The sequence below is a fragment of the Procambarus clarkii genome, chromosome 13 (genome assembly GCF_040958095.1).
Source record: "Procambarus clarkii isolate CNS0578487 chromosome 13, FALCON_Pclarkii_2.0, whole genome shotgun sequence".
Classification (NCBI taxonomy): Eukaryota; Metazoa; Arthropoda; class Malacostraca; order Decapoda; family Cambaridae; genus Procambarus; species Procambarus clarkii.
Window position 1 is genome coordinate 7,761,473 of NC_091162.1, and position 24,384 is coordinate 7,785,856.

The following is a 24,384-nucleotide window of genomic DNA, read 5'->3' on the forward strand; positions in this document are numbered from 1 at the left end:
TTTCCCTGTGCTTTCCTTCCTCCTGTCCTCCTCTCCTCTCCCTGTGCTTTCCTTGCTCCTGTCCTCCTCTCCTCTCCCTGTGCTTTCCTTGCTCCTGTCCTGCTCTCCTCTCCCTGTGGTCTCCTTCCTCCTGTCCTCCTCTCCTCTCCCTGTGCTTTCCTTGCTCCTGTCCTGCTCTCCTCTCCGTGTGGTCTCCTGGTGTCATGTAGTGAAGCCTCAGTGTGTAAGGTGGTCAAGGCTGGTGAGCGCTAGTGTGTTCGTCACAGCAACCCTCAGTCCGGTGTCTCAGTAATGACTCGAACCTCCGCCAGGGGTTATATAATGTTGTCATCATGTTAGGGACGTCCACCCGCTCTACTCTGGGGTAAGGGGGTGGGGGTGGTACATGTTGCCGTGCCTGATCAACCAGGCTGTGAGGTCTATATTGGTTTACTGGCGCAAGCTGAGACTAGCAAGTTAATTATCACTGGCAGAGTAGAGTGAAGCTGGCTAATGGGAACCAAAGGAAACATGACACAGGTAAACCACAGGTAAGCAAATACTTGGCCACTAAACTCATCATTTGCCTTGGCCAGTGACCTGATTCAGGGTAAGGAAAGGGAATGAAAGGGAGGGGGAGATAGGGAAAGGGGAGAGTCCTATGGGTAATCTCCCCTCCTCAGTTCCTTGTACCTGTGTATTCCCTAGCTGTCATGGGCACCTTTGCACGCTTCAGATGTATATAATTCTGAATATATTACCTCGCGTGTTGATGATGATATCCCCATAATGCACCCAGAGTCTGCCAGTGTTGACTACTGATCACATGTCTCTGTATGACTAACCATCCTGTGTGAGGGGCAGTTGTAGCATCACGTAGCTAGTTCTTGACACACCCTGTACACCCCCACACCCTTCATATAGTCTAGGGCAGCTAGTTCTTGACACACCCTGTACACCCCCACACCCTTCATATAGTCTAGGGCAGCTAGTTCTTGACACACCCTGTACACCCCCACACCCTTCATATAGTCTAGGGCAGCTAGTTCTTGACACACCCTGTACACCCCACACCCTTCATATAGTCTAGGGCAGCTAGTTCTTGACACACCCTGTACACCCCACACCCTTCATATAGTCTAGGGCAGCTAGTTCTTGACACACCCTGTACACCCCACACCCTTCATATAGTCTAGGGCAGCTAGTTCTTGACACACCCTGTACACCCCACACCCTTCATATAGTCTAGGGCAGCTAGTTCTTGACACACCCTGTACACCCCACACCCTTCATATAGTCTAGGGCAGCTAGTTCTTGACACACCCTGTACACCCCACACCCTTCATATAGTCTAGGGCAGCTAGTTCTTGACACACCCTGTACACCCCACACCCTTCATATAGTCTAGGGCAGCTAGTTCTTGACACACCCTGTACACCCCACACCCTTCATATAGTCTAGGGCAGCTAGTTCTTGACACACCCTGTACACCCCCACACCCTTCATATAGTCTAGGGCAGCTAGTTCTTGACACACCCTGTACACCCCACACCCTTCATATAGTCTAGGGCAGCTAGTTCTTGACACACCCTGTACACCCCACACCCTTCATATAGTCTAGGGCAGCTAGTTCTTGACACACCCTGTACACCCCACACCCTTCATATAGTCTAGGGCAGCTAGTTCTTGACACACCCTGTACACCCCCACACCCTTCATATAGTCTAGGGCAGCTAGTTCTTGACACACCCTGTACACCCCACACCCTTCATATAGTCTAGGGCAGCTAGTTCTTGACACACCCTGTACACCCCACACCCTTCATATAGTCTAGGGCAGCTAGTTCTTGACACACCCTGTACACCCCCACACCCTTCATATAGTCTAGGGCAGCTAGTTCTTGACACACCCTGTACACCCCACACCCTTCATATAGTCTAGGGCAGCTAGTTCTTGACACACCCTGTACACCCCACACCCTTCATATAGTCTAGGGCAGCTAGTTCTTGACACACCCTGTACACCCCACACCCTTCATATAGTCTAGGGCAGCTAGTTCTTGACACACCCTGTACACCCCACACCCTTCATATAGTCTAGGGCAGCTAGTTCTTGACACACCCTGTACACCCCACACCCTTCATATAGTCTAGGGCAGCTAGTTCTTGACACACCCTGTACACCCCCACACCCTTCATATAGTCTAGGGCAGCTAGTTCTTGACACACCCTGTACACCCCCACACCCTTCATATAGTCTAGGGCAGCTGCACAAATGTAGATGTACCTTAATGTCTTAGTGAAGAAAAAATGGCTAGATGGCTGCTGTGTCCAGCCTCGTCCCTCCTGTCCCCTCTCCCCCTTCTGTCTCCTCCCCTCTCCTGTCCCCTCTCCCCCTCCTGTTCCTTCCTGTGAGACAGGGACGTCAAGAGACATGGAGCTACACGATGAAAGACCAAGCCCCACAATACATAATTCCTACATGAAATACCGGCCAGAACCCTCCTAATAAATAATAACCTCAAAATATTAATAACATTTAACCCAAAACATCAAACCGTGTGTGAGAGTATCGAAGGCTGTATATATGTGTGTTACACAGTATTTGTATATGGACATCCACATATGGTGGAACACGTGAAGAACCTCTCACACACTCACAGCTCCCTGACAAGAGGGAGCCAGCTTAGCTTAGCTGCCAACACCCACACACCGTGTCAGCAAGGAGGACAGCCAGCCTACTATCATAACATGGTGTCAGCAAGGCGGACAGCCCGCCTGCTATCATAACATCGTGTCAGCAAGGCGGACAGCCCGCCTGCTATCATAACATCGTGTCAGCAAGGCGGACAGCCCGCCTGCTATCATAACATGGTGTCAGCAAGGTGGACAGCCCGCCTGCTATCATAACATGGTGTCAGCAAGGTGACAGCCCGCCTGCTATCATAACATGGTGTCAGCAAGGTGGACAGTCCGCCTGCTATCATAACATGGTGTCAGCAAGGTGGACAGCCCGCCTGCTATCATAACATGGTGTCAGCAAGGTGGACAGCCCGCCTGCTATCATAACATGGTGTCAGCAAGGTGGACAGCCCGCCTGCTATCATAACATGGTGTCAGCAAGGCGGACAGCCCGCCTGCTATCATAACATCGTGTCAGCAAGGTGGACAGCCCACCTGCTATCATAACATGGTGTCAGCAAGGCGGACAGCCCGCCTGCTATCATAACATGGTGTCAGCAAGGTGGACAGCCCGCCTGCTATCATAACATGGTGTCAGCAAGGTGGACAGCCCGCCTGCTATCATAACATGGTGTCAGCAAGGTGGACAGCCCGCCTGCTATCATAACATGGTGTCAGCAAGGTGGACAGCCCGCCTGCTATCATAACATTGTGTCAGCAAGGCGGACAGCCCGCCTGCTATCATAACATTGTGTCAGCAAGGTGACAGCTCGCCTGCTATCATAACATTGTGTCAGCAAGGCGGACAGCCCGCCTGCTATCATAACATGGTGTCAGCAAGGTGACAGCCCGCCTGCTATCATAACATGGTGTCAGCAAGGCGGACAGCCCGCCTGCTATCATAACATGGTGTCAGCAAGGTGGACAGCCCGCCTGCTATCATAACATTGTGTCAGCAAGGTGGACAGCCTGCCTGCTATCATAACATGGTGTCAGCAAGGTGGACAGCCCGCCTGCTATCATAACATGGTGCCAGCAAGGCGGACAGCCTGCCTGCTATCATAACATTGTGTCAGCAAGGTGGACAGCCCGCCTGCTATCATAACATAGTAGGCTGGCTGACCACCTTGCTGACACGACGTTATGATAGCAGGCGGGCTGTCCACCTGTCAACATAAGACAGTGTTGATCCAATAAGACACCTGTTCAACACCAATAAGACACCTGTTCAACACCAATAAGACACCTGTTCAACACCAATAAGACACCTGTTCAACACCAATAAGACACCTGTTCAACACCAATAAGACACCTGTTCAACACCAATAAGACACCTGTTCAACACCAATAAGACACCTGTTCAACACCAATAAGACACCTGTTCAACACCAATAAGACACCTGTTCAACACCAATAAGACACCTGTTCAACACCAATAAGACACCTGTTCAACACCAATAAGACACCTGTTCAACACCAATAAGACACCTGTTCAACACCAATAAGACACCTGTTCAACACCAATAAGACACCTGTTCAACACCAATAAGACACCTGTTCAACACCAATAAGACACCTGTTCAACACCAATAAGACACCTGTTCAACACCAATAAGACACCTGTTCAACACCAATAAGACACCTGTTCAACACCAATAAGACACCTGTTCAACACCAATAAGACACCTGTTCAACACCAATAAGACACCTGTTCAACACCAATAAGACACCTGTTCAACACCAATAAGACACCTGTTCAACACCAATAAGACACCTGTTCAACACCAATAAGACACCTGTTCAACACCAATAAGACACCTGTTCAACACCAATAAGACACCTGTTCAACACCAATAAGACACCTGTTCAACACCAATAAGACACCTGTTCAACACCAATAAGACACCTGTTCAACACCAATAAGACACCTGTTCAACACCAATAAGACACCTGTTCAACACCAATAAGACACCTGTTCAACACCAATAAGACACCTGTTCAACACCAATAAGACACCTGTTCAACACCAATAAGACACCTGTTCAACACCAATAAGACACCTGTTCAACACCAATAAGACACCTGTTCAACACCAATAAGACACCTGTTCAACACCAATAAGACACCTGTTCAACACCAATAAGACACCTGTTCAACACCAATAAGACACCTGTTCAACACCAATAAGACACCTGTTCAACACCAATAAGACACCTGTTCAACACCAATAAGACACCTGTTCAACACCAATAAGACACCTGTTCAACACCAATAAGACACCTGTTCAACACCAATAAGACACCTGTTCAACACCAATAAGACACCTGTTCTGGAAGCAGGTAAAGTTAAGGAGAGGAATGTGTGGCTGAGACGCTCCCTCGACCCCCCCCCCCCCCCTCCTCCTCCTCCTCCTCGTTCACTAATTGCTAGTTGGTGGTCGTTAGTGGTGGTGGGGTAGTTAGTGGTGGTCGTTAAGGCTCCGTCGCGGCTGGCTGCCCTGCACCCCCCTAGCGAGGGTCAGGACCCGATGGCGTCAGTGAGGGGACGCCTCTACCAGTGAGGGGACGCCTCTACCAGTGAGGGGACGCCTCTACCAGTGAGGGGACGCCTCTACCAGTGAGGGGACGCCTCTACCAGTGAGGGGACGCCTCTACCAGTGAGGGGACGCCTCTACCAGTGTGGGGACGCCTCTACCAGTGTGGGGACGCCTCTACCAGTGTGGGGACGCCTCTACCAGTGAGGGGACGCCTCTACCAGTGAGGGGACGCCTCTACCAGTGAGGGGACGCCTCTACACATGCTCCACCTTATTGAGGTGGTCCTCGACGGCTCCCACTGTTGCCACTAGTGTTCTCCACCTGGTTCAAGTTACGCTGTGTCGGGGCTCCCACTTGGGTCAGTGGTTAGGGGCCAGATTCACGAAGCAGTTACGCAAGTACTTACGAACGTGTACATCTTTCCTCAATCTTTGACGCCTTTGGTTACATTTATTAAACAGTTTACAAGCATGAAAACTTGCCAATCAACTGTTGTTATTGTTATAAACAGCCTCCTGGTGCTTCGGAGCTCATTAACTGTTTAATAATTGTAAACAAAGCCGCCAAAGATTGAGAAAAGATGGACAGGTTCGTAAGTACTTGCGCAACTGCTTCTGTTGTCAGTGACCCGAGGTGCGGGGGGGGGGGGGGGTGTGTCTTAGTGGGTGTAGCTATAGGTGGGTTGTTCAGTGGGTGGGTGTGGCTACGGGTGTGAGGTAGTGGGTGTGTAGGGAGGACGGTGTAATTAGACTTGATTTATTAGATTTATTAGACTTGTAATTAGACAGCTCGTGGCATCAAGAAAGGCGGGCCTAGCTCCCAAGCCCCGCCTTTGCAACTGGTGGTCGGTTTATATGAAGGTATTTATGGTTATCAGGGAAGGTTACAAGTTAGTTATAGAGCTCGTCTCAACCCTCGCTTGCTGGCAACACTGTACAGTCTTCAGGAGTCTCTCCTGGCATTCTCCCGCTCGTGTGTGTGTACTCACCTAGTTGTACTCACCTAGTTGTGTTTGCGGGGGTTGAGCTCTGGCTCTTTGGTCCCGCCTCTCAACCGTCAATCAACAGGTGTACAGATTCCTGAGCCTATCGGGCTCTGTCATATCTACACTTGAAACTGTGTATGGAGTGAGCCTCCACCACATCACCCCCTAATGCATTCCATTTGTCAACCACTCTGACACTAAAAAAGTTCTTTCTAATATCTCTGTGGCTCATTTGGGCACTCAGTTTCCACCTGTGTCCCCTTGTGCGTGTTCCCCTTGTGTTAAATAGACTGTCTTTATCTACCCTATCAATCCCCTTCAGAATCTTGAATGTGGTGATCATGTCCCCCCTAACTCTTCTGTCTTCCAGCGAAGTGAGGTTTAATTCCCGTAGTCTCTCCTCGTAGCTCATACCTCTCAGCTCGGGTACTAGTCTGGTGGCAAACCTTTGAACCTTTTCCAGTTTAGTCTTATCCTTGACTAGATATGGACTCCATGCTGGGGCTGCATACTCCAGGATTGGCCTGACATATGAGGTATACAAAGTTCTGAATGATTCTTTACACAAGTTTCTGAATGCCGTTCGTATGTTGGCCAGCCTGGCATATGCCGCTGATGTTATCCGCTTGATATGTGCTGCAGGAGACAGGTCTGGCGTGATATCAACCCCCAAGTCTTTTTCCTTCTCTGACTCCTGAAGAATTTCCTCTCCCAGATGATACCTTGTATCTGGCCTCCTGCTCCCTACACCTATCTTCATTACATTACATTTGGTTGGGTTAAACTCTAACAACCATTTGTTCGACCATTCCTTCAGCTTGTCTAGGTCTTCTTGAAGCCTCAAACAGTCCTCTTCTGTTTTAATCCTTCTCATAATTTTAGCATCGTCCGCAAACATTGAGAGAAATGAATCGATACCCTCCGGGAAAAGGGTTGGGTTGGTTGGGTTCACACACAGGATACCCTCCTGTGTGTGTGTGTGTGTGTGTGTGTGTGTGTGTGTGTGTGTGTGTGTGTGTGTGTGTGTGTGTGTGTGCGCGCGCGTGTGTGTGCGTGTGTGTGTGTGCGTGTGTGTGTGTGCGTGTGTGCGTGCGTGCGTGTGTGCGTGCGTGCGTGCGTGCGTGCGTGCGTGTGTGCGTGTGTGTGTGTGTGTGTGTGTGTGTGTGTACTTACCATTGTGTGTGTGGGGATGGTGGGGGGGGGGTAGAGTAATATAGTCATACTGTGTCACCACACACAACTATCTTCCCAACTGTATACTACAGCCCCCCCCCCCTTCCCTCCCTGCCTCCTCTTCCTGTAAACCCGTCCCATCCTCCCCCTCCTGTAAACTCAGGTCTTCATTATGGGTTGTTCACACCTGTTGAATCCCAGGTACACATGATCACCTTGTGGGGTTGTGTGACTGGGAGCGCCTTGGGGCGAGTGTGTTGATGTGGCGGATCATGCATTGGTACTAGCTTTGTTTGTAAACAATAGCACGTGGCGCTACACCCCAGCCCCACGTGGCGCTACCCTAACCCCTCCCTGGCGCCACACCCCAGCCCCACCTGGCGCTACCCTAACCCCTCCCTGGCGCCACACCCCAGCCCCACCTGGCGCTACCCTAACCCCTCCCTGGCGCCACACCCCAGCCCCACCTGGCGCTACCCTAACCCCTCCTGGTGCCACACCCCAACCCCTCCCTGGCGCCACACCCCAACCCCTCCCTGGCGCCACACCCCAACCCCTCCCTGGCGCCACACCCCAACCCCTCCCTGGCGCCACACCCCAACCCCTCCCTGGCGCCACACCCCAACCCCTCCCTGGCGCCGCACCCCAGCCCCACGTGGCGCTACCCTAACCCCCCCCCCTGGCGCCACACTCCAACCCCTCCTGGCGCCACACCCCAACCCTCCCTGGCGCCACACCCCAACCCCTCCCTGGCGCCGCACCCCAGCCCCACGTGGCGCTACCCTAACCCCCCCCCTGGCGCCACACTCCAACCCCTCCTGGCGCCACACCCCAACCCCTCCCTGGCACCACACCCCAACCCCTCCCTGGCGCCACACCCCAACCCCTCCCTGGCGCCACACCCCAACCCCTCCCTGGCGCCACACCCCAACCCCTCCCTGGCGCCACACCCCAACCCCTCCCTGGCGCCACACCCCAACCCCTCCCTGGCGCCACACCCCAACCCCTCCCTGGCGCCACACCCCAACCCCTCCCTGGCGCCACACCCCAACCCCTCCCTGGCGCCACACCCCCCCCCCTGGCGCCACCCCCCCCCCCCTGGCGCCACACCCCTCCTCCCCCCCCCCTGGCGCCACACCCCAACCCTCCCTGGCGCCACACCCCAACCCTCCCTGGCGCCACACCCCCCCCCCTCCCCCTGGCGCCACACCCCAACCCTCCCTGGCGCCACAGTCCTCCCCCATGCCCTGCTACACAACACAGTTGATGCTGACCCTGCCTTCTCTCTCAACTCAGGAAAGCTGGTGGTCTCCTGGATTCCCAGTCATATGGGTATGAGTTGGCCATGACAGCCGATGAGTTAGCGAGAGGCGGGACCAGCAGACCCTCACAGGCCACCAATTAGGGCCCCTTCTCACCTCCGTAACCCTTGGGGAACCCCAAATGGCCCAATGACACCAAGAATGAGGCGGAGAGAGCGGCCCCGCGCGCGCCAGGCTGGCGGCGGGCGGTTGTGTTCCGCTCCCGTGCCTTCAACGGCTGCTGCTGCTACGTCGACCTCCACCCTCCCACGGAACACTTGAAACGGGTTCCTGCAGCACGGAACATTTCCTCACGCGGGAGTGTGTGTCATTTTCCTTTGTTCATTGTGTACGGATTGAAGTCTTAATATATTGTACAGGCGGTAAAGGACAGTGTTTAAAGTCTACGCGCCTTAAACCCAGAATTGAATGATTGATGCCTAACCCACTCTCCATTTATTCCCGCCCCCCCCCATTTCCCGCCCCCCCCCATTTCCCGCCCCCCCCCATTTCCCGCCCCCCCCCATTTCCCGCCCCCCCCCCATTTCCCGCCCCCCCCCATTTCCCGCCCACCCACTCCCCCCCATTTCCCGCCCCCCTTCATTTCCCGCCCCCCCTTCATTTCCCGCCCCCCCTTCATTTCCCGCCCCCATTTCCCCCTCCTCTTCCCCCCTTTCTTCATGGGCGACATCTGTAGAGGAAGGGTGACTATTAACAGGGAGAAGAGAACATGGAATAGGAGACTGTATAGAGAAGTGAATGGGTGAAGAACAGAGGGGGGTATAACCCCCGCCAGTGTATAGGGGGGGGGGGATAGGCAATTGGTGGGGATGAGATAAGGGGAATTACTGAATGAGTGACGGGGAGATGAAAGGTGCTTGTTTGAAACAGTTCGTGTAACTTATATGGGGCGCTACTTACAGGGAAGGCTACTTACAAGGGGGGCTACTTATAGGGGGTCTAGAATACCACACTTAAAGAGATGGAAGACAAGGACCTCGAGGACTCCTTGATGGTCAGATCCTTCAGCATATTGTTGTATATACTGTATTGGGTGTAGTTTGTTGTTGTTGTTGTTGTAACCAGATGAGCAGTTGTAGTCACACACACACACACACACACACACACACACACACACACACACACACACACACACACACACACACACACACACACACAGAGGCAGAAACAAATGGGCAAAGTTTCTTTCACCCTGAATGCCCCTGTTACCTAGCAGTATATAGGTACCTGGGAGTTAGTCAGCTGTCACGGGCTGCTTCCTGGGGTGTGTGTGTGTGGTGCGGAAAAAAAAGTAGTTAGTAAACAGTTGATTGACAGTTGAGAGGCGGGCCGAAAGAGCAAAGCTCAACCCCCGCAAAAACACAACTAGTAAACACAACTAGTAAACACACACAGGGGGTGTGTATGAGAGAGAGAGAGAGAGAGAGAGAGAGAGAGAGAGAGAGGGGAGAGAGAGAGGGGGAGAGAGAGAGAGGGGGAGAGAGGAGAGAGAGGGAGAGAGAGAGAGAGAGAGAGGGGGAGACAGGGAGAGGGAGGGAGAGAGAGAGAGAGAGGAGCTTCAAATAATATAATAATGAGAGTAAGAAGGGAGAATGGTTGGGGGGGGGGGGAGGGAGAGGGTTAGGGGGGAGAGGGGGGGGGGTTGACAGGTCCCCCTGTTATGAATTATTTAGTAACCACAGTCAAACTCCCCCCCTCCCCCCCCACCCCACACGCTAATAACCATCCCCCCTTTTTTCTTGTTGGATGCTGTTTTATCCTCCCCCTCCCCCCTCCTATTGTGTAATGTTGACTTCCTCTCTGATGCTCCCCACCTGCCCCCCCCCCCTCTATCAACCCCCCAGTGTGAACCACATCCTCCCCCCTCTACCCATTCAAATATTATAACCCCCTCAACCCCCCTTCACCCACTCAAATGTGATATCCCCCCTCTCCCTCACTACCCATGAAAATGTGATATCCTCCTCCCCCTTCCCCATTCAGATACCCACCTCCCTACCCATTGAAATGTGATATATCCCTATCCCCTCTCCCTATCCTGTGAGTTTTTAAACCATGAGTATTTTTGTACCAGTGGGATGATGCTAGCCACAGCTGCGCCTCTCCCTCAATCATGTATATAAGACTTGCTATACTGAAATAAAAAAAGACCAAATTTCAATCCTATTACTTATCCAAAAGTCACATCTAAACACCTGAGGGGAATTGGGCGCCTCGGGGGATTAGAGTGAGGGGTGAATGGTTGAAATAGGGCGTGGAATTGGTTCCTACCAGGCTAATAATGTGCTCGCCTAGTTGTACTCACCTAGTTGTGTTTGCGGGGGTTGAGCTCTGGCTCTTTGGTCCCGCCTCTCAACCGTCAATCAACAGGTGTACAGATTCCTGAGCCTATCGGCCTCTATCATATCTTCACTTGAATCTGTGTATGGAGTCAGCCTCCACCACATCACCCCCTAATGCGCCTGTACTTGCGTAACTGCTTCGTGAATCTGGGCCCTTGGTTGCTGTACTGATCAACCTGGCTGTTGGATGCGGCTGCTCGCAGCCTGACGTATGAAGTAAATGTGAAATAGGGAGAGTCCAAATGTAGAAAATTAAGGTAATGGGGATTAAAATAGGGTGAAATACGATAATGGTTCAAACGTGAAGGAAATGGGGAGGAATATTATGCAGGAAAACAAATCTCTTAAGTTGTTTCGGAGGGCGAAGTGAAATTGGCACTAATGGGATGACAAATGAGGTTACAGCGGCGCCAATTGGGCCTCGTGCGAGTCCCCTGATCGGTAATTGGCTACTCGGAAATGGGCGGAAAGCAGGACATACAGAGGGGGGGGGGGAATTCCTGGGGAGTGTGGGGGAGAAAAGATGGTGGGGAGAAACCCTTTATAAAAAAACTAAGTAAACCAACATGAAGTGAAAACCTGGTATACAGTTTCCCTGCTGTCAGGTTCCCGTGACCTCTGACCTCGTCCGCGTGTGTGTGGCCTCAAACGAGGCACTTGAGTAGTTCCGGCTCGACTCTTGACCCTCCCCAGCGTGTGTGTGTGTGTGTGTGTGTGTGTGTGTGTGTGTCAGGTCAGTGAGTCCGGTATATTATACTGGACCCTCGGTAGTTAGGACACGCTGATTGGTAGATAACAATGTCATATCTATTTCGTCATATCAGGTCATAACTAAGTCATTAACGACCTGCCCCGAAGGCTATTAATAGTATATTAATACATAATTAATGACTTAGTAATTATGTATTAATACACTAATACAGTGTATTAATACATTATTAATACATAATGTCAGTAACAGCAACAGTCCAGGAGACTCTGACAGACAGACACCTTGTCATGCAAGTATCTTTAGTTACTTGCTTAAGTTAAAGACTGTTTAAGCAAGACAGTTTGAGAGTGGACAGTTGGCACTCCTGGGAACCAGTGCCAAGTGCCAGGACACTCTACTGACAGGTATTTACACCTGTGCATTGACGGGGAATTAATAGATCTGTACATGTTGTTTTAAGTGTGAGTGTGTGTGTGTGTGTGTGCGTGTGCGTGTGCGTGTGCGTGTGCGTGTGTGTGTGGTGGGGGCAAATAATAAGTATTATAACCTTGGCTGAAGGCAATACTAGAGAACTTGGGCATGACTGGGGTCACAATGGGGAGCCGGTCGGCCGAGCGGATAGCACGCTGGACTTGTGATCCTGTGGTCCTGGGTTCAAAATCAGGCGCCGGCGAGAAACAATGGGCAGAGTTTCTTTCACCCTTTGCCCCCTGTTACCTAGCAGTAAAATAGGTACCTGGGTGTTAGTCAGCTGTCACGGGCTGCTTCCTGGGGGTGGAGGCCTGGTCGAGGACCGGGCCGCGGGGACACTAAAGCCCCGAAATCATCTCAAGATAACCGCAAGAATACTCCCAGGTTTTTGTCTGGAGGTGTTTTCAATAGGTGTTGTGGTCTGTTGAAGGGTTGGTACCCCTTGTCGCAGAGGTGGTGGTGAGTGTTGAGATGGCGTGTGTTCTCACAGGCCATCATGTGAGGCGCCACTCATCACACACACACACAACTCATCCTCACTCATCCGCATCAAGCTGAGGTCAGATGAGTCATTTTGCTCAAATAATCCTGCCGCTCCAGCACTTCAGCCCCACATTAATAATGTCTTCGATTGGCCAACGTGAAAGGTGATGGAGAGTGAGTGAGAGGTTCCCGGTAGCGAGCATTAGAAATATTGCCGGAACAGCTGTGGACAATCTTTAAGAAGAAACTAGATCATTTTCTTCAAGGAGTGTCGGTCCAACCGTGTTGTGGTGGGTATGTGCAAGCAACAGCCTGGTGGAACAAACTCTCACAAGTCAAGCCTGGCGTCGGGCCGGGCTTGGGGGAGTAGAAGAACTCCCAGAACCCCATCAACCAGGTATCAATCAGATAGTTCAATGTGTAGGTAGTTAAGTATGTACAGATACTTACATACAGATACATCAGTATGTAGGCATGATGAACTAGAGCAAAACACAGGGTACAGGACGCAATCAGACTCACTCATAGAAGGAAAGCAACAGGTAATAGATGTTGAAATGATGATGTCTGACGACCTGACATTTAGCGAACATAACCGAGCAAATATAGCGGCGGCGGCGGCCAGGAAAATGGTAACTTGGAATATGAGAACGTTTAACTCCAGGGATCCCGCCACAATGTTTAAATCATTGGAGGTGTCCCGGCTAGAGTACTGCTCGGTACTCACTCCCCCTTCACAGCAGGAGAGATGTCCCGTCTAGAGTACTGCTCGGTACTCACTCCCCCTTCACAGCAGGAGAGATGTCCCGTCTAGAGTACTGCTCGGTACTCACTCCCCCTTCACAGCAGGAGAGATGTCCCGTCTAGAGTACTGCTCAGTACTCACTCCCCCTTCACAGCAGGAGAGATGTCCCGTCTAGAGTACTGCTCGGTACTCACTCCCCCTTCACAGCAGGAGAGATGTCCCGTCTAGAGTACTGCTCGGTACTCACTCCCCCTTCACAGCAGGAGAGATGTCCCGTCTAGAGTACTGCTCGGTACTCACTCCCCCTTCACAGCAGGAGAGATGTCCCGTCTAGAGTACTGCTCGGTACTCACTCCCCCTTCACAGCAGGAGAGATGTCCCGTCTAGAGTACTGCTCGGTACTCACTCCCCCTTCACAGCAGGAGACATGGCTGACATAGACGGAATACAGAGAACATATACGGCACGCATACACACGATAAACCACTTCAATTATTGGGACCGTCTCGAAGCTCTCAAAATATACTCTCTGGAAAGGAGACGAGAGATATCAATTAATATATACATGAAGAAACTGGAGGGCCTGGTCCCTAATTTGTTCAGTAGAATAACAAGATAATGAAAGCAGTGAAGAGATGAGGTGAACATCAGAGAACACTATGAACACCACTAAGGTCCACAGCTGTTTAGTAGTCATCCAGCGAGATTAGACAGGCGGGGTCCAAGAGCTAATAACTTCTGCAGATACAAATAGTAAAGACAGACACACACACACACACACACACACACACACACACACACACACACACACACACACACACACACACACACACACACACACACACACAGTGAGAGAGTGAGTGAATGAATGAATGAATATGCAGTATAAAGCATTTGTGGATATAATTGGTAGTGGCGGTGGTGGGACAGGTAGGGGAGCCCAGGGGGTGTGACGGGACGCCAGGGGCAGGGGTCGGCGCCAGGGGCAGGGATCGGCGCCAGGGGCAGGGGTCGGCGTCAGGGGCAGGGGTCGGCGCCAGGGGCAGGGGTCGGCGCCAGGGGCAGGGGTCGGCGCCAGGGGCAGGGGTCGGCGCCAGGGGGGGGGGGTGTTGAAGGGGTCTGAGAAAGCTTAACAGAAGGGTTGAAAGGGAATCAGATTTTTGTCGTGTATTGAGTGTGTCCATACAAGGAGGGGGGGGGGGGAACAATGGGGTGCAGTGGGCCAAAGGGTGGATGATTAGGTGGGTCAGTCAAGGGGGGGGGAGTACATCCCCATCCCTCCCTTCCATCCCCCGCTGTTACCTTATTCTCCTGTCTAATCCTTCCCCCCTTCTGTCCAACTCTTCTCACCTTACCCTCTAATTCTCTCTCATACTGTCTTGAGTTCCTCCCTCTCATACTACTATCTCCCCTCCCTCCCCTCTTCTCCCCATCACCAACTTATGACTCCCCCTCTTCCCTTATCTCTCCCTACCTCATGACCCCTCCTCCTCCCCTCCCCCATCTGCCCTCGGTCCCCTTTTCATGTGAGGTTCCTTGAGGTGTAATGTGAGGCTGAGCTGTCTGTCGGGGGTGTAGCCTTGCCTGGAGGCCTTCCCTACCAGCCCCCCCCCTCCCTAACCCCCCCTAAAGCACCCCTAAACCCCCTTAAACCTCCCAACCCCCCTAAAGCCCCCTACTGTTGCCTTATCGCGGTGAAGTTGCCCGTCTGGGATGGTGTGGGCTGCCTGTCTTAAGAGTGAGGGCTCCTCCTCTGTTTGTAAACACATTTAGGTAAATGTGCCTTTGTCCCTCCCCTAGACTATATGAAGGGGAGTACAGAGTGTGTCAAGAACTAGCTGCCCTAGACTATATGAAGGGAAGTACAGAGTGTGTCAAGAACTAGCTGCCCTAGACTATATGAAGGGGAGTACAGTGTGTGTCAAGAACTAGCTGCCCTAGACTATATGAAGGGGAGTACAGTGTGTGTCAAGAACTAGCTGCCCTAGACTATATGAAGGGAAGTACAGAGTGTGTCAAGAACTAGCTGCCCTAGACTATATGAAGGGGAGTACAGTGTGTGTCAAGAACTAGCTGCCCTAGACTATATGAAGGGGAGTACAGTGTGTGTCAAGAACTAGCTGCCCTAGACTATATGAAGGGAAGTACAGAGTGTGTCAAGAACTAGCTGCCCTAGACTATATGAAGGGGAGTACAGTGTGTGTCAAGAACTAGCTGCCCTAGACTATATGAAGGGGAGTACAGTGTGTGTCAAGAACTAGCTGTCCTAGACTATATGAAGGGGAGTACAGTGTGTGTCAAGAACTAGCTGCCCTAGACTATATGAAGGGAAATACAAAGTGTGTCAAGAACTAGCTGCCCTAGACTATATGAAGGGGAGTACAGTGTGTGTCAAGAACTAGCTGTCCTAGACTATATGAAGGGGAGTACAGTGTGTGTCAAGAACTAGCTGCCCTAGACTATATGAAGGGAAATACAGAGTGTGTCAAGAACTAGCTGCCCTAGACTATATGAAGGGGAGTACAGTGTGTGTCAAGAACTAGCTGCCCTAGACTATATGAAGGGGAGTACAGAGTGTGTCAAGAACTAGCTGCCCTAGACTATATGAAGGGCAGTACAGAGTGTGTCAAGAACTAGCTGCCCTAGATTATATGAAGGGGAGTACAGTGTGTGTCAAGAACTAGCTGCCCTAGACTATATGAAGGGCAGTACAGTGTGTGTCAAGAACTAGCTGCCCTAGACTATATGAAGGGCAGTACAGAGTGTGTCAAGAACTAGCTGCCCTAGATTATATGAAGGGGAGTACAGTGTGTGTCAAGAATTAAGTCTCATGCCTGCTTGATGGTCTTAGGGGGGCCAGATGTCCACTCACAGGATGAGTGACGCTGCCCAATAAACTCGCCCCTCGGGGCAAAATTAAAAAAAAAAATACTTTCCTCAATATCCAACTTTAAATGTAAATATCCCGAGAGCCACCACGACGAGGACAGTGAGCCAGCGGCTTGTCAATAGTCCTCAAACTTCCCCCTTCCCCCCCCCCCCCCCAGTTCTTGAAAATTTTCTTCAGATGAATTCTAAACGGAAGTAACGTCTTGGCAGTTGCGGCTTCGGCGGGTAGGCGGTTCCTTGCGTTATAACCCTATGGGTGTAATAAGGAAGGGAACTATCAGGGGAAAGCGCGAACCCATCACGACTATATAGCACTGGGAAGGGGTCAGGATAAGGATTTGGGATGGGACGGTGGGAAAGGAATGGTGCCCAACCACTTGTGGACTGTCGGGGGATTGAACGCCGACCTGCATGAAGCGAGACCGTCGCTCTACCGTCCAGCCTAAGTGGTTGGGCCCCAAGCTCCGGCGCTGACAGTAAATGGAGATGAGTACACACGGGTACATACGTACATGACTGGCAAAAACATGTGTTTACCAACACACACACACGCACACACACACACACACACGCACACACACGCACACACACGCACACACACACACACACACACGCACACACACACACACACACACACACACGCACACACACACACACACACACACGCGCACACACACACACACACCCACCCACCTACTTTAAGCTTGCCTGTACTGGGGCAATCTGAAAATGTGGTCAATGTTCTCAGCTCTTTCTTCCCATCTCTCCCCTCACTCTCCCCTCTCTCTCCCCTCTCTCTCCCCTCACCCCGTCTCTCCCCTCTCTCCCCTTATCCCTAGCACTTTTCTTGGTCTCCCCTCGTAGCAATGAATAATTCTGGAGCAGGAGTCCCCTCTCTCTCTCTCTCTGGGCTGGCCGGGATAATGGCTGGAATACGGTTCCTCTCTGTTCCCCTTGTGGCCTGCCTTAATATTTCCCCTTGGTTCATTCATCGACCCGTCTCCCCTCTCCTTGTTCCCTCAACCCTTTTATACACTCTTAATCATTCTCTCTCTCTCTCTCTCTCTCTCTCTCTCTCTCTCTCTCTCTCTCTCTCTCTCTCTCTCTCTCTCTCTCTCTCTCTCTCTCTCTCTCTCCTCTCTCTCCTCTCTCTCCTCTCTCTCTCTCTCTCTCTCTCTCTCTCTCTCTCTCTCTCTCTCTCTCTCTCTCTCTCTCTCTCTCTCTCTCTCTCTCTCTCTCTCCCTCCCTCTCACCCCTGCGTCTCCTTATTCATGCATTCATCCATCTTCGTCCTGTTTTCCATCCCCTCAAGTGTGTTATCCCCCCCTCCCTCTCCCCTTATCTCCCCTCTCACCCCATCGCCCCCCCCATTCTCTCCTCCCCAAGCCTCCTTTCTCCTTGCTACATCTCTTCCTCCCCCCCCCCCTGGTTGTCTCCTGTCGGGCCTGTCTCCCCTCATTTGAGTTCCCCTCTTGTCAGTTCCCCCTTTATGTTCCTCCTATATTACACCAGGACCTTAATCAATTGTCAGGGTTATTAGGCACATTAGAGCACGCGTCCCTGTACTTCCCTAGTGGTGCTTGCGGGGGTTGAGCTCTGGCTCTTTGGTCCCGCCTCTCAACCGTCAATCAACAGGTGTACAGGTTCCTGAGCCTATTGGGCTCTATCATATCTACACTTGAAACTGTGTATGGAGTCAGCCTCCACCACATCACTGCCTAATGTGTTCCATATGTTAACTACTCTGACACTGAAAGAGTTGTTTCTAACGTCTCTGTGGCTCATGTGGGCACTCGGTTTCCACCTGTGTCCCCTTATTCATGTCCCGCCAGTGTTGAATAGTTTATCTTTGTCTACCCTGTCCTATCCTTGTGTGTGTGTGTGTGTACGTACACACGTACGTACAGGTGTGTGCGTGTACGTACACACGTACGTACAGGTGTGTGCGTGTGGATCACACATTGCCGGGAAGAAAGTGTTAAAACTTGTGGCAGAAATGGTGGAGAGCAATATTTTCACATTGACCCCTCTCTCTCTCTCTCTCTCTCTCTCTCTCTCTCTCTCTCTCTCTCTCTCTCTCTCTCTCTCTCTCTCTCTCTCTCTCTCTCTCTCTCTCTCTCTCTCTCTCCTGCTTCCCTTCATCTTCTTCCCCTTTGTTCCCAATTTCTCTCACTTCGTCTCTTGCCCTTTCATCTCCTCCTACGGGTTTTCTCTTCCTGTCCATTACTTTCTATTCTCTTTATATTTCTTCCCTATTGTCCTCCTTGCCTGGTCCAGTCCAATCTTCTCTTCCATCTCCCCTTTCCCCCTCTTCTTTCCCCCTCTTCCTTCCCTCCCCCCCCCTTCCTTCCCTCCCCCACCACCACACCACCCTCCACCACACAGTAAAGCTGCCAGGGTTCTAGTCAAGTATATTTCAGCTGCACTTTACCATATATTTTTGACCCCTTTGGTTTTTTGGTCCAAACTTGTGTGTGTGTGTGTGTGTGTGTGTGTGTGTGTGTGTGTGTGTGTGTGTACTCACCTATATGTACTCACCTATATGTGCTTGCAGGATCGAGCATTGACTCTTGGATCCCGCCTTTCTAGCTATCGGTTGTTTACAGCAATGACTCCTGTCCCATTTCCCTATCATACCTAGTTTTAAAAGTATGAATAGTATTTGCTTCCACAACCTGTTCCCCAAGTGCATTCCATTTTTCTACTACTCTCACGCTAAAAGAAAACTTCCTAACATCTCTGTGACTCATCTGAGTTTCCAGTTTCCACCCATGTCCCCTCGTTCTGTTATTATTACGTGTGAACATTTCATCTATTTCCACTTTGTCAATTCCCCTGAGTATTTTATATGTCCCTATCATATCTCCTCTCTCCCTTCTTTTCTCTAGTGTCGTAAGGTTCAGTTCCTTCAGCCGCTCTTCATATCCCATCCCTCGTAGCTCTGGGACAAGCCTCGTCGCAAACCTCTGAACCTTCTCCAGTTTCTTTATGTGTTTCTTCAGGTGGGGGCTCCATGATGGCGCGGCATACTCTAAGACGGGTCTCACGTAGGCAGTGTAAAGCGCCCTAAAAGCTTCCTCATTTAGGTTTCTGAATGAAGTTCTAATTTTCGCTAGTGTAGAGTACGCTGCTGTCGTTATCCTATTTATATGTGCCTCAGGAGTTAGATTAGGTGTCACATCCACTCCCAGGTCTCTTTCTCGAAACGTTACAGGTAGGCTGTTCCCCTTCATTGTGTACTGTCCCTTTGGTCTCCTGTCACCTGATCCCATTTCCATAACTTTACATTTACTGGTGTTAAACTCCAGTAGCCATTTCCCTGACCATCTCTGCAGCCTGTTTAAGTCCTCTTGGAGGATCCTACAATCCTCGTCTGTCACAACTCTTCTCATTAATTTTGCGTCATCTGCAAACATTGACATGTATGATTCCACTCCTGTAAACATATCATTTACGTAAATTAGAAAGAGGATTGGTCCCAGCACCGATCCTTGAGGTACTCCACTTGTTACTGTTCGCCAGTCCGACTTTTCGCCCCTTACCATTACCCTCTGGCTCCTTCCTGTTAGGTAGTTCTTCACCCATACTAGGGCCTTTCCGCTTACTCCTGCCTGCCTCTCAAGTTTGTATAGCAGTCTCATGTGCGGTACCGTATCAAAGGCCTTTTGGCAGTCAAGAAATATGCAGTCTGCCCAGCCTTCTCTGTCCTGCCTTATCCTTGTTACTTTATCATAGAATTCTAAAAGGTTTGTTAGGCATGATTTTCCTGTCCAGAACCCATGTTGGTGCTTGTTTACAAACCCAATGCTCTCCAGGTGCTCAACAAGTCTTAGCCTAATTATTCTTTCAAGAATTTTGCAGGGGATGCTTGTCAGTGATACGGGTCTGTAGTTAAGTGCCTCCTCCCTATCACCCTTTTTGAAAATCGGTACGACATTTGCCTCCTTCCAGCAACTGGGCAATTCTCCCGACATAAGTGACTCATTAAAGATCATTGCCAGAGGCACGCTGAGAGCCTGCGCTGCCTCTTTGAGTATCCACGGTGATACTTTGTCTGGTCCAACAGCTTTATTTGCATCCAGTGTTGTCAACTGTTTCATTACATCCTCTGCTGTCACCTCTATATCCGATAGTCTTTCATCTTGGGTAATCTCTTCTAACAATGGGAGCTGCTCAGGCTCGGTTGTGAACACTCCATGGAATTTTGCATTCAGCACCTCGCAGATTTCCTTGTCGCTTTCTGTATATGCCCCTTCTGTTTTCCTCAGTCTTGTCACTTGGTCATTTACCGACATCTTCCTTCTTATATGGCTATGTAGTAATTTTTGGTTGCTTTTTCGCTTTGACTGCAATATCGTTCTCATAATTCCTTTCCGACACTCGTCTTATGTTAATGTAATCATTCCTAGCTCTGTTACATCTAATCCTGTTGTCCTCTGTCCTTTGTCTTCTGTACTTCCTCCACTCCCTCCTGCTTCTCACCTTTGCTTCCTGACACTGTCTATTAAACCATGGGTTATTATATTCCCTCCTGCTTTTTTCCTTTATTGTTGGAATAAATCTATCTTCAGCCTCCTTGCATTTCAATATGACTTGGTTCATCATACCTTGCACTGTTTTTCCTCTAAGTTCTTCCTCCCACTGCACTTCTCCCAGGTAGTCCCTTATTCTTCTGTAGTCCCCTTTTCTGTAATCAAGTCTCCTTTCCCGGACCTCTTGTCCTTTGGTCACAATTTTAAGCTCCATCATGTAGTCAAAGGCTAGGACACAATGGTCACTAGCTCCTAGTGGTATTTCATGTTCCAACTGCTCGATGTCTTCTACATTCTGAGTGATAATGAGATCTAATAGGCTGGGCGTATCCCCTCCTCTTTCCCTAGTATCTTCTTTCACATGCTGTGTTAGGAAATTCCTGTCAATAACGTCTACCAGCTTCGCTCCCCAGGTCTCCTCCCCGCCATGGGGATTCCTCGTTTCCCAATTTATCTCTCTTTATCTATCTCTCTCTTATCTCTCTCTTTATCTTTAGTGTGTGTGTGTGTGTGTGTGTGTGTGTGTGTGTGTGTGTGTGTGTGTGTGTGTGTGTGTGTTAGGAGGTCGGGAGGTCTGCCAGAGGCTTGCAGAAGACACAGGAACTATCACGAAGGAAAGCGCCAAGCCATTACGACTATAGAGCACCGGAAAGGGGTCCCAAAAAAAGGCTTTATGATGGGACGGGGGGGGGGGGGGGAAGGAATGGTGCCCCAAGCACTTGGTGGAGGGTCGGGGATTGAGCCCCGGCCCTGCATGAAGTGGTTGGGCGGGTGTCGTAACAAGTGTGAGGTAACAAGCCTGACAGTGGTTCTCGTTGAACAGAGGAACAGCAGTTCGCCTGGCGAGAAGTACCGGCCCAGGTCGCGGACGCCGGACGACCACGACGCCAAGCGACGGAAGGACGACAAGGGCCACGACTCCGACGGTGAGAAGAGTGACCAGGACCTGGTCGTTGACGTCGCTAACGAGGTCAGTCTTCCCGGCTCCTGTGTTGACCCTAGCCACCCCCCCCTCCTGTGTTGATCCTAGCCACCCCCCCTCCTTTGTTGACCCTAGCCACCCCCCCTCCTTTGTTGACCCTAGCCACCCTCCCTCCTTTGTTGACCCTAGCCACCCCCCCTCCTGTGTTGACCCTAGCCACCCCCCCCCTCCTTTGTTGACCCTAGCCACCCCCCTCCTTTATTGACCCTAGCCACCCCCCCTCCTTTGTTGACCCTAGCCACCCTCCCTCCTATGTTGACCCTAGCCACCCTCCCTCCTTTGTTGACCCTAGCCACCCTCCCTCCTATGTTGACCCTAGCCACCCTCCCTCCTTTGTTGACCCCAGCCACCCTCCCTCCTTTGTTGACCCTAGCCACCCTCCCTCCTTTGTTGACCCTAGCCACCCTCCCTCCTTTGTTGACCCTAGCCACCCTCCCTCCTTTGTTGACCCTAGCCACCCTCCTTTGTTGACCCTAGCCACCCTCCTTCCTATGTTGACCCTAGCCACCCTCCCTCCTTTGTTGACCCTAGCCACCCTCCCTCCTGTGTTGACCCTAGCCACCCTCCCTCCTGTGTTGACCCTAGCCACCCTCCTTCCTATGTTGACCCTAGCCACCCTCCCTCCTTTGTTGACCCTAGCCACCCTCCCTCCTTTGTTGACCCTAGCCACCCTCCTTCCTATGTTGACCCTAGCCACCCTCCCTCCTTTGTTGACCCTAGCCACCCTCCCTCCTTTGTTGACCCTAGCCACCCTCCCTCCTTTGTTGACCCTAGCCACCATCCTTCCTATGTTGACCCTAGCCACCCTCCTTCCTATGTTGACCCTAGCCACCCTCCCTCCTTTGTTGACCCTAGCCACCCTCCCTCCTTTGTTGACCCTAGCCACCCTCCCTCCTGTGTTGACCCTAGCCACCCTCCTTCCTATGTTGACCCTAGCCACCCTCCCTCCTTTGTTGACCCTAGCCACCCTCCCTCCTTTGTTGACCCTAGCCACCCTCCTTCCTATGTTGACCCTAGCCACCCTCCCTCCTTTGTTGACCCTAGCCACCCTCCTTCCTTTGTTGACCCTAGCCACCCTCCCTCCTTTGTTGACCCTTGCCACCCTCCCTCCTTTGTTGACCCTAGCCACCCTCCTTCCTTTGTTGACCCTAGCCACCCTCCCTCCTTTGTTGACCCTAGCCACCCTCCCTCCTTTGTTGACCCTAGCCACCCTCCCTCCTTTGTTGACCCTAGCCACCCTCCCTCCTTTGTTGACCCTAGCCACCCTCCCTCCTTTGTTGACCCTAGCCACCCTCCCTCCTTTGTTGACCCTAGCCACCCTCCCTCCTATGTTGACCCTAGCCACCCTCCCTCCTTTGTTGACCCTAGCCACCCTCCCTCCTGTGTTGACCCTAGCCACCCTCCCTCCTATGTTGACCCTAGCCACCCTCCCTCCTTTGTTGACCCTAGCCACCCTCCCTCCTTTGTTGACCCTAGCCACCCTCCCTCCTTTGTTGACCCTAGCCACCCTCCTTCCTTTGTTGACCCTAGCCACCCTCCCTCCTGTGTTGACCCTAGCCACCCTCCCTCCTTTGTTGACCCTAGCCACCCTCCCTCCTTTGTTGACCCTAGCCACCCTCCCTCCTATGTTGACCCTAGCCACCCTCCCTCCTTTGTTGACCCCAGCCACCCTCCCTCCTGTGTTGACCCTAGCCACCCTCCCTCCTTTGTTGACCCTAGCCACCCTCCCTCCTTTGTTGACCCTAGCCACCCTCCTTCCTTTGTTGACCCTAGCCACCCTCCCTCCTTTGTTGACCCCAGCCACCCTCCCTCCTATGTTGACCCTAGCCACCCTCCCTCCTTTGTTGACCCTAGCCACCCTCCCTCCTTTGTTGACCCCAGCCACCCTCCCTCCTATGTTGACCCTAGCCACCCTCCTTCCTTTGTTGACCCTAGCCACCCTCCCTCCTTTGTTGACCCCAGCCACCCTCCCTCCTATGTTGACCCTAGCCACCCTCCCTCCTTTGTTGACCCTAGCCACCCTCCCTCCTTTGTTGACCCTAGCCACCCTCCCTCCTGTGTTGACCCTAGCCACCCTCCCTCCTTTGTTGATCCTAGCCACCCTCCCTCCCGTGTTAACCCTAGCCACTTCCCCCTACGTTAGCCCTAATCTGTTTTAAAAAATAAGTAAAATAAGTAAATTTCTGGAGCTTATTTTATTGAAATGTAAATATATTTTGTTCTTTGAACTTGACAAAATAATGACTTTAGAGAGTATATCACGCTTGGATTTTTGTGGTTGGTGTGGGGGGGGGGGGTTAGTGTACATGTGTGTGGTTGGTGTGTGGGGTAGTGTACATGTGTGTGTGTGGGGTAGTATACATGTGTGTGTGTGTGGGGTAGTATACATGTGTGTGTGTGGGGTAGTATACATGTGTGTGTGTGGGGTAGTATACATGTGTGTGTGTGGGGTAGTATACATGTGTGTGTGTGGGGTAGTATACATGTGTGTGTGTGGGGTAGTATACATGTGTGTGTGTGGGGTAGTATACATGTGTGTGTGTGTGTGTGGG

The 24,384-nt window shown here is 51.5% G+C and overlaps 1 protein-coding gene across 1 annotated transcript in view; it reads left to right on the forward strand.

Moving 5' to 3' along the window:
- LOC123749736 (protein groucho) overlaps positions 1-24,384 on the forward strand; it is a gene marked incomplete in the record, with an annotated part of 135,633 nt that overhangs the window by 101,766 nt on the left and 9,483 nt on the right. The window contains 1 exon segment of the mRNA XM_069323609.1: positions 21,674-21,820. Coding sequence (XP_069179710.1) covers positions 21,674-21,820 — 147 coding nt within the window.